Source organism: Notolabrus celidotus, chromosome 6 (genome assembly GCF_009762535.1).
Source record: "Notolabrus celidotus isolate fNotCel1 chromosome 6, fNotCel1.pri, whole genome shotgun sequence".
In the NCBI taxonomy this organism is placed as follows: domain Eukaryota; kingdom Metazoa; phylum Chordata; class Actinopteri; order Labriformes; family Labridae; genus Notolabrus; species Notolabrus celidotus.
Window position 1 is genome coordinate 30,126,938 of NC_048277.1, and position 13,370 is coordinate 30,140,307.

The 13,370-nt window shown below is 37.9% G+C and overlaps 1 protein-coding gene across 1 annotated transcript in view; it reads left to right on the forward strand.

Annotated features, from left to right (window-relative positions):
* Positions 1-12,506, forward strand: part of snx1a (sorting nexin 1a) — a 23,724-nt gene extending 11,218 nt beyond the window's left edge. The window contains exons 3-15 of the mRNA XM_034686227.1: positions 294-430; positions 803-875; positions 2,254-2,297; positions 2,460-2,601; positions 2,687-2,765; positions 2,879-2,954; positions 3,232-3,345; positions 6,388-6,481; positions 7,192-7,397; positions 7,643-7,786; positions 8,108-8,188; positions 8,291-8,362; positions 9,776-12,506. Coding sequence (XP_034542118.1) covers positions 294-430; positions 803-875; positions 2,254-2,297; positions 2,460-2,601; positions 2,687-2,765; positions 2,879-2,954; positions 3,232-3,345; positions 6,388-6,481; positions 7,192-7,397; positions 7,643-7,786; positions 8,108-8,188; positions 8,291-8,362; positions 9,776-9,826 — 1,313 coding nt within the window. The 3' untranslated portion in view covers positions 9,827-12,506. The remainder of the gene's footprint in view (positions 1-293; positions 431-802; positions 876-2,253; positions 2,298-2,459; positions 2,602-2,686; positions 2,766-2,878; positions 2,955-3,231; positions 3,346-6,387; positions 6,482-7,191; positions 7,398-7,642; positions 7,787-8,107; positions 8,189-8,290; positions 8,363-9,775) is intronic.
* Positions 12,507-13,370: the final 864 nt, after the last annotated feature.

A 13,370-nucleotide genomic window follows, 5' to 3' on the forward strand; every position in this document is an offset into this window, starting at 1 on the left:
TCTCCTCTCCTCTTCTCTCCTCTTCTTTCTACTTCTCCTCTTCTCTACTCTCCTTTCTTCTTCCCCTCTCTTCTCTTCTCCCTTCTCATCTCTTCTCTCTTGTCCTCTCTTCTTCTAATCTCTTCTCTTTTCCTGTATTCTCTCATCTCCTGTCCTCTCCTGTTTTCTCTTCTTCTCCTCTCTTTTCAACTCTTTTCTTCTCCTCTCTTCCTCTCGTCTTCTCTTCTCCTCATCTCCTCTAAACGTCTCTTCTTTCTTCCCCTCTCTTTTCCTCCTCTCCTCTCCTCTAACAGAAGCCACAGTGGAGCTTTCCCTCGACAGCCCTCGGGACGAGAGAAAGAAGGACGTGACAGCTAAACCGTCTGTGTCTACCCCCTCCCTGTCAGCTGCAGCCAGCCTGGCCAAGCCACAGTCTGCTGGCCTTGAGGAGGTACACGCACACACACACTCACACACTCACACACACACACACACACACACACACACACACACACACACACACACACACACACTGAAACATCTAATACCAGCATGAAAACCTCACTGTGACTGCAACAGAGTAACAATGGAAAAATGTTACCATCATGTCTGAAGTTTGAGAGTTTTGAGTTAAATAGTTTACACTTTCATTTTCAGACTTGATAACATCTCCTCAGAACAAACACGACATGATTCCAAACTCTGTTTAGATTTCCCAAAATACATCCTAATAATAAAAAAGTGTATTATTCAGTCGAGGTGTGTGGCTGCAGCAGAACATGGAGACTGCTAATGTTTACTTTGTGTGTAACGTTTCTTTCAGTTGGAAGAAGAGGAAGAAGAAGAGCAGGACAAATTTGACATCTTGGTCTCTGTCAAAGACCCGGAAAAAATTGGTGAGACAAATATTTTTGTTCTTTTATAAACCCTCCTGTTATGTTGCGGGTCAAATTGACCCTTTTTAGGTATCTATTTTAGGTAATACATACCTTCTAAACCAGCTAAATGCAGCATTAAAATCTGGGCAGCTTGTGACCAAAGAGGTGTCATGTTAATTTATCAACATCATTTCATAAAAAAAAAAGAAATTAAAAATGTGAAATAAAATAAACAAAAATCTATGTCATGTAAAACTATTGTATTTATATTTAGGGCCTTCAAATGTACATTTAAAAAAAGTTTTAACATGAATTTAAATGAAAAACAAGTGAGTTATCCTCATTGAACCATGATCTGTAAGAGTTAAAGAACACCAATGGACTAAATCTTGATTTAAATGGTTAGTAATGGAGTTAAAAATTTGATTTAAAAGAATGTGTATTGGGATTTTTGGGTGTTCTGATACTTTTGGATAATTGAATATGCCCGGGGTCAAATTGACCCAGGAACATTACTGCTGTTCCAGAAAAACGAACATAACAGGAAGGTTAAAAATGGACTTCGGTTCTTTCAGCTTGTTAACGTGAGACTACACTAGAGTAAGTTTGTGCACTGTGAATCTAAAGCAAGCAAAGGTTCTTCTAAGGTGGCGTAGTACTTTTATCATTCCTTTCAACTGGGCAAAGACGCCACAAAGAGAGGCACAAAGAGTGATAGAGTACAATGTTTGGATCTTAGCTCTTTTTGGTAAAGTAACACTGGCAGTGTCTTTCTTTTTTAAGTTGTGCTAACTCAGCCTTAATGTTTATTTAGCTTTTAATTTTAGTTTTTTGTTTATTTATTTTACCTAATTTGGTCTGCCTGTTTTGTTTTTTGCCTTGTGTAAGATTCAGATTCAGATTCAGAGAACTTTATTAATCCCAGAAGGCAATTTGGTTTGCAGTGCACCAGCTTGTCGATAAACAACACAACACTAACAAACAGACAACAACACTCAACAGTCAACATGTCAGTGACAACATCAGTGCAAGATGGGGCTTGTCATAAAGAGTAAAAGAATGTTAAAAATAGACCAAAATGACTTAATTTTTTTTTTTTTTTAAAGACACAATAGCCAGGAATAAATACCAAAACTAAAACAAAAACTAAAGAAAACATCTTATAAATACACAACACAAGTAATGTGAGGTTTGGGTGGGAGGGGCTTGGGGTCATGAAAAGGCCAGTGAAATTGTTGTATTGTGTTGTATTGAAGTACTGCCATTGGTGCACACACTCTTTATATCTACTTTTTTACACTGTCAATGCTTACATGCACTGTAATTACAAAATCAATAAAAAGAATTGTGAAACAAAGTTGTGCTAACTCTTTCCTTTCCTTCCTTTCTGTTTCAGGGGACGGGATGAACGCCTACATGGGCTACAAAGTAGCCACACAGGTAAAACCTTCATCTATGTGATAACACTGGACCAAGAGATTAAATAGAGGGCACAGAATCATGATAAAAAAACAGAGGAGCTGGTCTGTCATAGCAGAATTTAACAGTTGAAATCTGTTGTTTTAAAATCATGAAACTTCATGTCATTGTTTGAACTTTCAGACCACACTGCCCATGTTCCGCAACAAGACGTTCATAGTGAGACGACGTTTCAGCGACTTCCTCGGTCTCTACGAGAAGCTCTCTGAAAAACATGGACCAAATGGATTCATCGTGCCTCCTCCACCAGAGAAGAGCATCCTGGGTAGGCTGATGAGCTTCATTGTGTATGACTGCTTCTTTATTTTAAATCTCCAACAGACATAAAAAGGGATTTCTTTGTTGTGCAGGTATGACGAAGGTGAAGGTGGGAAAGGAAGATTCCTCATCTGCAGACTTTGTGGAGAGAAGAAGAGGCTCCTTGGAGAGGTGAGAACAAAGCTTTATCATGATGATTCAGTTACTGAAAACATTGTTTTCAGGAGTGTGTATCGTTGAAATATTGTTCTTCATTTTTCTTCATTTGTTTCTCCATTCATCAGGTATCTCCAGAGGGTGGTAAATCACCCATCACTCATCCAAGACCCCGATGTCAGAGAGTTTCTGGAGAGAGAAGAAGTAAGTCTAAATTCCGTTTGAAGAAAATTAGCTTAAATCCTGAAACGCTGTGAAATTCAGAAGTATATCAAACCATGAAACAGTCTACCACACATCATCACTACACAACATTTGCTGATTCAATAACATGTAGAACATTTAGACATTTGTGGTTAAACTGAAGGAACACTGTCAGAGGGGTGTGTTCTTCCTCTGCTGTTTACTTGGTGCACCTGGAGTTTTACAGTATTTATTTAGCTGCATTGTAATATATATATGTGCGTGTGTTTGTTTTCAGTTGCCAAGAGCTGTGAGCACCCAGGCTCTGAGCGGCGCCGGCTTCCTGAAAATGATCACCAAAGCAACAGATGCTGTCAGTAAAATGACCATCAAGATGAATGAATCAGACGTGGTGAGTTCACTGCTGCAGGAAGCTGAGATACATTGATTTGATGATTCACCAACAATTGATCGCTCAGTCCCGGTAATGTTTAAAGAAAAGAAGTCGAGATTCTCTAGGTAGAGCATCTTTATGTGAATATTTCCAGGCCTCTGTATTCCTCTGATGAAATCTCAAGGTTGTGGACAGAAAAGGATCATTGAAGAATTCAGCTTTTCTGTTTTTTTTAATGGACATTTTATAGACCAGTTACCTAACTTTTTATTTGTTTTTATATTTATTTATTTATTTGCACACATACAAGATTGCGTAAGATCTGATTATAAAAGGAAATAAGAAGGGTGTGTCAGGAGAGGTCAACAAGCCACCAGGAGAAACAAAAGGACCTTACCTTTCTTAAGAAACACAGCTACAGTCAAAACACACCAAGGCAACAATAAACAACAACAACAACAGTAATAATAATACTAATAATAATATATTATATCATATATTAATAATGTATAATAATAAAAATAAAAAAAATAGCAAACCAAAATTAACCATTTAGATAATAAGTACTATCAATAATAAAATAATTATAATAACATAACATTCATATTATTATTATTATTATTATTATTATTAGTAGTAGTAGTAGTAGTAGTAGTAGTAGTAGTAGTATTATGACAATAATCATAACACATAGTGATGATTATAATAATAATATATTAAAAATATTAATAATAATATTAACCATATTTATTATTATTATTTATATTTTTATTATTATTATTATTATTATTTATAATATTATTATTATTATATTATCATTATTATTATTATAGCAATTATAGCAATTATAGCAATTATTACAATAATAATTGTTATTATTATAACAAAATATTTATAATAATTATAATATTTATAATATTTATAATACAAATAAATGTATGTATGTATATTTATATTAATAGTAATAATAAACTGCAAAACAATTTGACGTTGTTAACTTGCAGGCTCTGTAATCCGGTGTCGGCAGTGCTCGGTTTAGACCTCCTTCTCAGTTTTTTCTCACCTGTAGACCGGTCTGTGCATCGATGTTTAATTTCTGTTTACACAACTTTGAAATGAGTTGCTACAAAACATCCCGATATGTAATCATTAGTCTCAACCCTGAATGTCAACAGACACTAGAGGTGGGACAACAGATGACAACGATCATGATTGGTTTTGATAGTTGTTGTTTGTTATGTTCATTATCAGTATAAAACTGAAAACAAGGAATTTTGGTGGATCATTACTTTTGTTTTAAGGTTAAAAAAATGTATAAAAACAACCAGTTCTGCCTCTAATGATACACCTTAGTGTTTCACCTGTATGGTTCTACCTTGACAGGCCATCAGAGTATGTTTTCAGGAGTGGACTGAGCTTTTTCACCAGTCTTAGGAGACTTCTTCTTTTTTCTATGGATAACATCGCCATCCACGATCAGTTTACTCTCTTCCCCACACACAGGCAGTGGAGTGGAGTGAGGCAGTGACTTAAGGGAACAATTCAATGAATGTTGTTTGTGAACTTGAGCATAAATATTTAGGAATAAATCACATTTACAATACTCTAGCTCAGAGGTTAAAGCGGTTGAACAGAGGTTACAATCTCCAGTCCTCAGCACATCTGAGGGATTTACTCCAACTGCAGCCCTTTACCACATATCATCCCCACTTCCTTATCTGCTCTGTGTCTTTACTCTTTACAGCTATCATATCAAATAACGGCACAGCTTCCCCAAAAAGTAACCTAAAACATGCTCCCATGTGTACAATTCAACTCTGTTACAGTCACTGATAGGTTAACAAAGGTTGGCTTTTCTTTTCAAAGTTCTGTTTTTAGCTCTCCTACTTGGTGTCTAAAGGAACCGAGCTTTGAGACCGGTTTCCCGCCTGATCTGAGCTCAAAGTACCATAAACAGGCAAACAATGAGCTTATTTCAATCTCAAAACAAATGGTTATTCCTGCTGATTAGATGCTGATTTAAAAGATCATAAGTACATTAAAGTGTTTTTTGCAGCTTAAACTCTTTTCGGTCAGCTGAAAGCAGTAAAGGCCCTGTTTACACCCGCTATTAACATGAATGTAGGGAGCAGGTCACGAGAGGACAGCCATAAGTGCGCACGTGAACACACCCAGACGTATTGATGGAGTATTTAGAGCTGGTAACTTAGACCACATTTGGAGGCGGCCTTGGGTGCCCTTGCACTCAGTTACTTGGCTCTGTGTTATTGTGTTTGTCCTGGGCAACGCTGAAGGAGCTTCTCGTTGCTGTGACCCGTAAAAACTATTAAATCCAGCACCTATTGATGGAGTAAACAATCCCTAACAGAGACCAGGGAAGCAGTAGAGACGGGTGCAGCAGATGTGATCCAGGAGCAGTTCAGCATAGTTTGTAAAGACAACGTAGAGAGCTTTAAATCACATCTACACTTGTGTATCTCACACACTCCCACCCATCTACATGAGTCTCTCTCTCTCTCTCTCTCATTGCACCAGAGTATTTTTTTATCAGCTGATATGTAATGTCTGTTTATAAGTACTATGTTTATTTGCATGTAGAGCGGTAAGTTCTATCTGATCACAAGTGGTTATTGGAGTTATAATCGCTGGACAGAACAGCCGTACTTTCACATGTCCACTTGTTGCCAGGTCACACATGCGGTGTGTTAATACCAGCTTTAACAAGGCTTAAAGGTTTTTAAGTTCATACATGTAGGATCTGGGTTCTTGTTTAAATCCAGCATGAGTAAGAAAGAGTTCTAACTGAAGTCAAAACCATCAAACACGCTGTATGATTGCGTGAATGAACATGTTTTGGGTTTTAACAGTAGATTTCTCTTCGATGTCTCATTGGGTCACAGAGCTCTTCACTGGATCAACAGACGTAGCTGTATCTTAAGACTGTGTAGACATAGCTAGAATCAAATCAGATGAAAAGCTGAATAGGATCAGCATGTGAATAAATCAAAGGGGCCTTGGTGTTGGTGTTGGATTAACGGTGTGCATTTTTTTGTGCTGCAGTGGTTTGAGGAGAAGCTACAGGAGGTGGAGTCTGCAGACCAGCAGTTCAGGAAGCTGCATGCACTGGTGGAGTCTCTGGTCATTCACAGAAAAGGTTAGTTGTTCCATGCTGAATGTTGCTTGATATTTATTTATGAGCTGGTATCATAAACTTTGTTGCTAAAATTGATTCAGTCAGGATCACTCTCGTCAAATAAAATTAGAATTTACATGCAATAAGTGAAATATGATGGTATGGATTAGGGATGTCCCGATCACCTTTTTCTGCCCCGATCCCGATCTGATTTTTTTATATTGAGTATCAAAATTATAGTATAAAAATTGATAAGGGATCACGCATGTAAAAATATGTTAACTCACCATGACCCCCATCAAACAAGTCTGCAATGTAACACTCGAGACCACAGAAAGATGATTTTATAATCCTCTTTTTGTTCAGAACTCAGGACTTTGTAGCTTCTTACTAAATCTGTATTATCTGACTTCCCTTTTCTCTCCTCCTCCCCTGGTAATATAATTTAGACATCCACAGATGTGTTCATTTTACTCTTTGTGTTCTGACATGTTACTACAGCTGACAACATGCTGCTTCCTGTTACAGCCCTTCCATAGTAAAGTTTTTTGGACTACATAACATGAGGGGACTTTTATTGTGGAGAGGGAAAAGTCAGAAATGTATCTTCTAGGTAGCTTAACTACAATTAGCAGCGGCCGATCTGTTCTGGGAGCTCCCTGCCCTTCCATGTGCTAACATGGAATGCCAAAGTCTGTTGCACCAATCTTTTCCTTGCTCCTCCCTTCCAGAGCTGTCATTAAACACTGCCAGCTTCGCCAAAAGTACGGCCATGCTGGGCAGCGCCGAGGACAACACGGCTCTGTCCCGAGCTCTCTCTCAGCTGGCTGAGGTGGAGGACAAGATGGAGCAGCTGCACCAGGACCAGGCCGCCAACGACACCTTCAACTTTGCAGAAGTCATCGCAGATTACATCCGCCTGCTTGGAGCCGTGAGGGTACTGAGAGAAATCTGTTTGACTATCTTTATGAAGACTGAGCTAACTCAGCAGGATAAAGCTTTTAAACGATCTGAGGGTTTCATTTAAAGATTTCAGATCAGATTGCATGACTCTACAACAAGCTAAACATCCATAAACAACAAACAAGGCTTGTTGTGCAGCAGGTTTCTTATTTGGTGCCTCAGCTTTGTGTTTTAAGCAAGTATTACATAATCTAAACATGAAATAATCCTGACCTGCAGGGGTCGTTTGATCACCGGATGAAGGCGTGGCAGCGCTGGCAGGATGCTCAGGCGGCGCTGCAGAAGAAGAGGGAGACCGAGGCCAAACTGCTATGGGCCAACAAGCCGGACAAACTGCAGCTGGCTAAAGAGGAGATTGCTGAGGTGAGACACGGGCCAAAACCAACACAGTGAAAAGAACGAACAACAAGGCAGGGATACCTGGGAGCGCTGGAGTTTGATCTGTTTTGTTTAGAGATTGAGAACAATGTTTGAGGATTGAACAAGCCGCTTGAAGTGTTTCATATTTGGGCTTTCATCAGGAACAGGAGGCACAATGGATGCAGTTCAGTTAAATCCACATTTTTCTGTCATTGATGTTTTTTAGAAGTTGCAAAGACAAAAAAATCCCCCTCAGAGTTAAACATGTGCATTCAGTAAGTCAGTAAGTGCAGGACTTTAAACTACTTCTGGTTTTGTTGACAGTGGGAGGCCAAAGTGACACAGTATGAGAGAGACTTTGAAAGAGTTTCTGCCACTGTGCGCAAGGAGGTCGTCCGCTTTGAGGTATCACTGTTTCTCCTTGTTGCATTTAAATACATTACTGTATCTGCAGCTGAAAAAGTCTGTTATTCTGATTGCTGAATTTGTTTTGATTTCATCTCACAGAAAGAGAAGACCAAGAATTTCAAGCAACAGATAATTAAGTACTTAGAAGCTCTGCTTCAGTCTCAGCAACAGGTGAGTGTCTCTGTCTTCAAACATGAAAGTGTCATATTTCTGTAATCAGATACTCTTCTTGTCAGTCAGTGTTTGCAGGATAGAAGATTGTGAAGCTTTTAAGATCCATGGCAGTCATTGTTTTGACTGTTTCAGTCCAGAATAGTTTATACTTATAAGTTCTTAAACGTAGCTTTTTTTTTCTTGTACAACTGGAATTCCAAAAGCTTGAATGCTGTTTAAAATGTTCATTAAAAACAGATTTCAGAATAATAATAGTTTTTATTTATATAGCACTTTTCAAAACAGGGTTACAAAGTGCTTTACAAAGCACTTTTTGTCCTTTTGGGTCAGCACAGAGCATTTTTTTGAGTAGTTTCGAGTGAGCACGCCATTTCTCTGTCTTACAAATGCTTTACAAATAGGAAAGAAACTAAAAGACAATAAAAGAGAAATGTGGTGAAGACAATGAAAACAAATGAAAGAATAAAAAAAGCAATAACCTGCAGGGAGGTGACAGCAAGAAGAAATGACAGGAAGATAAAACAGGTTAAAACAAATATTGATGGTTTAAACCCTGTACTTAATTGAAAATACAGATTTGATTCTTAAATTTCTTCTTCTGTTCAACCAAAAATCTATAAGTGTTACATTTTCAATGATGTTAGGAAAGGATTGGCTCTTTATTGTCTTGTAAAAGTGTAACTAAACCCCAAACCTCTTCTCTTTTTTTTTAAGCTGAAAACACATTTGTCTAGGAATTTAGTAGTGCTGTTAATCAATGTGGGTCTTGATCCCAATAAATACAATAAATACAAATAGAAATACAATGAAAGTTTGTTCAGCAGCATTTTCATACAGCAATATTACAATCTTGTAAAAAAAAAAATTAAAATATTTTTAGATTATAAGATAAGATACTCCTTTATTCATGGAGTTACAGCAGCAAACAAGAAGGTGTAGAGTACAAGAATTTCAACAAGAATATATATAGGAAAGAAATGTCCATCAGAGACAACAGCTTGGCCATTAATAAATAGATTTACATTTGTATTAAAACAAATGTAAATCTATGTACATATGTTTGTGAGGCAAAGAAAATAATCAAATACTTATTTAATGTGCATTTTTTGAGAAAAGCAATTAGCTCTATCAATGAAGTGATTAAGAGCTTGGAATCAGAATCAGGATCATCTTTATTACCAAGCAAATAGAAGGTATTCGTCTTCATGGTTTGAAGCAGAAACTATGAACAGAAGCAGAATCAGGAAGCAGACTGCCAGAGGAGAAGCTGAAATAGAATGAGATCGAAGTAAAACATTTAAAAGAAAATACATTATACTAGATAATATAAAAAGTAAAGTTGTGTTTTGAATCTGTTTCTTGTCTGACCACTCTGGAAGTCACTCACACTGTCCTCTCTTCTTCCTCCAGCTGATCAAATACTGGGAGGCTTTCTTACCAGAAGCAAAAGCAATCGCCTAATCTTGGAGCACCAGCCTTTTGGACGCTGAACAGGCTGCCTTTTTCTTATACACTTTACCTCTTGCCTTTAAACCAAGGAGAATGCATTGTAAAGGGAGATACAATCAGCCAGTTTTTTTAATCACCTTTAACATATAGCTCTGTACTCTATTGTATTAATAATTGTATATTTTCATTTAACCTTTCACAAATATTTTCTTATTAGATGAAAAAGAGTTTGCGTATACAAAGATATGGACACGAAAAGAGAAAAAGCGTAGAGACGAGTTGTTCCATTGATTTCCACCAGAGAAGGGAAAAAAGGCGAGTCGGTTGCTCTCAGGATTTTCTCCCTCGTGTGATCAGGATCTCCTTCACATCAGCAGTGGTTCATTGTTTACAGCGGCTGCTCTCTCATCAAATCTTTCTGGGGACCCAGATGTAGAAAGCGGCCAGAAGTCTCACTCTGTTTATTTTTTTTAATGACTCAAAGGGATAAAGTAAGCGTTAAATGACTAAGAATAAGAGCACTTCCACTAGGTGGATAACATACTGAATTACCAGCCATGTTTTCTTTCTTTTCTTTTGATTCAAATCATATTGATGCTGAGGGGAGGGGCTGCAGGGTGAGAGGCATTAGATCGGGGTCTACAGCTGTGGTCAAGGGTTGCATTGTAGGTCAAGCTTATGAGTTTAATGTTCTTGATTATGACTTCCGTCACGTGCAAACTTTAACTACACGTCTGTGCCTTTTTCAGTCAGAACGGAGAGTTTTGATGTAATCCGGTTTGGGAGAAAGTCGTGCACAGTGCAGCAGATGAAACTGTTACTTTCACTACAGCCATAATGAAATACTGATTGTCAAAGCTGAGGGTTTAGAACCGCCCGGCTGTTTTCATGTCTAAGCCCATTTACTACAAAGCAAGTGTTTTTGTCCTCTTCCTTCCGTATTTCTTTTTACTCTGTAAACCCAGTCTTTGGATTCTTAACTGTGTCAAATAAACCTGCAGAGACTTCAGACCTTACTGAAAACAACTTCATGCCTGATCCTGTTTTTGTCAAAGCTGCATCATTGTTGTTTGGTAAAGCATCACAGTTAAAGCTGCTGTGAGGAATTACGATGGGCAAAGCTATACACCTCAAGACTTTGCTGATCTTGTCCTGAACATGCCAGGGTTATATCTTCTCATTCTTCCTTCTTTGTCAGTCAAACATGTCACTCTATGTGAACATGTTCAGCTAAAGACATCTTGTTCTGCTGCAGGCTTGTCAGCTGTCTGATCTGACACATTACCCTCTTTGCAGCAGTTTTGGTCTTGACGAGAATGATGACATAATTTCTTCATCCTGCTGCTGATGCTCTTGCCTGCTCATAAAAAGGCATCGGTATCAATCTCTGTTGCACAACCTGTTATAAAAAAAAAAAAAAAAAAAAAAAACCTCCTCACAGGAGCTTTGACTATTAAGTGACACTTTTTCAGCTGCGTTGTCAAACAAAAGTGATGCTCTTTGTGAAAAATAGAGGAAGTGCTGGCATGAACAATGTATGAATCAGGCGTGTTATGCAAGTTTCATGTGTGCAAGAAGATTTCAAGGCGAATTTGTGATGAAACCAAAAGGATTGTGCATTCTGATTTGTATTTCTGCCAGCGGTAATGTAACTGCGACTAACAGCTGTTTTCATAAGTGCACAAAGCACGGTTTCCTTGAATCTGACCTATAAAAGCACTATGAAGGTTTCTTTTTAAGTTTTGTTCTACATCTTTTGTTACTTTCTCATATGGGTGACATTTTGAATGGATAGTTAAATTTGTTAAGCGTCAATCTGTCAAAAGGCAAGAAAGAGGACGACCGCCAGCCTGTAAACGCGAACATAAACTGCAGATTTCCAATTATAACTCCCAAAAGTATAGTTCTGCAAATGTTGAATGTTGAGGAAAATGTAAACTGCACACTTCTTAAGTCTGTAAAATTCACAATGAAGTGCACTGAATGCAAAGAGAATTTTGTTTACAAGATACTAAATCCACCGTACCTTTGATTTAGAAATATGCACAACAAAAGCTGCCATTTTTAGCTTTACACAATGAGCACCGGGCATTTGTTGCATGGAAATGGCTGATTAATCACAAATTAATTTGTTGATTGTTGACTGCCTGTGGACTTTGTGATTTCTAGTAAATGGGCTCTAACATTAAAAAAGCAAGTAGAACTGGGCTTTTAATGCGGCCTTGTAGATGCATTAACGTCCTAAACTAAACCCACTGACATCAAACTGAACTTACATCTTTTGTCCCTTTGACATGTTGATTTTATCCATTAACAAACCTTCATCACAACTTTTTCTATAGCTGCCATATTTTGATTACAGCTTTAATTTCACATTGTCACCCTCGAATGAAGCCCATGTAGTGCAGAGCTGCACTGTGTCGTCTGTCGTCATCACATAACCCGCAGACTTTTCTGCTCTGTGCACCTTTTCTTGTTTTTGTATAATTTCTTTTAATGTTTTGACATGTAGATGCTGGCCTGTTTCTCAGCTGTGTTCAGACAACACTCATATGAATGTGGTTGTGGGTGCGGCTCATACTGTTTGTCATCATCTCTTGTTAATGTGCAGAGTAATGTGCACTGTGTCAGAAATTTCTTTTCAAATAAATCAATAAAAGTTGCACTGTTTACACCGGGAAATTCATTAAGATCTTCAGACTTCAGCGTCCTCTCATTTCTCCTCTTGTGGTTTTTCTTAGACTCACATTTGATTCTGTTCACCTCAGTTATTCATCTATTGTTGAAACATCATCTAGAGGTGATGTTTGATTAGCTTTTAAAAGAAATGGTGTTGATAAAGCTCCTCTTATAATCAACCAAATCTACTGTTTCTATTTATTTATCCAGAAGGAAATGCACCATCTGCTGTTTTTCCTTTTCTTACATGTGGAGAGGTTGTTGGAGTCGCAGCTGCTTGAATAATGACTGAACAGCTCCACCTTGAGAACCAGAGTCAGCAGCTCGCTCACCTGAAGCTGAGAGGTTGAAGCTGCTGATCTTTGTAGAACTCAAACATGCCCAGATTGTTTAATCATTCACAGATGTTGTAACTCTTCACACATCATGAGAGGTCTTTAGGGTTAAACATAAACCCCATAAAGACCAAGTCAAAGTAGAGTAATGTGTGAAGTGTTAAATGGCTGTCACATGAACCGGGTCACACCAGTTCAAAACAGGTCCGTCAGTATTTATGAGTACTTGCTCAATTTTTTTAATGTCCCTGTCCTGATGTGATAAGTCCATTTTATGAAAAATCAAGATTAAAAAAGGGTTGATCTTTAAATATGTTTTTTAATGTCAGATATCCCAAGTTATAGGAAAGATAACCAGGAGAGTGTTTGAGTTTAAAGTATAAGGGTGCTGATGGCCTAGTGGTCTAAGCATGCCCCATATACAGAGGCCATAGTCCCAGTCGCAGAGGTTGCAGGTTCAAATCCAGCCTTGACCATCTACTGCATGTCCTCCCCCACTCTCCACTCCCCACATTAAATATCTCTCTTCAGCTGTTCTATCC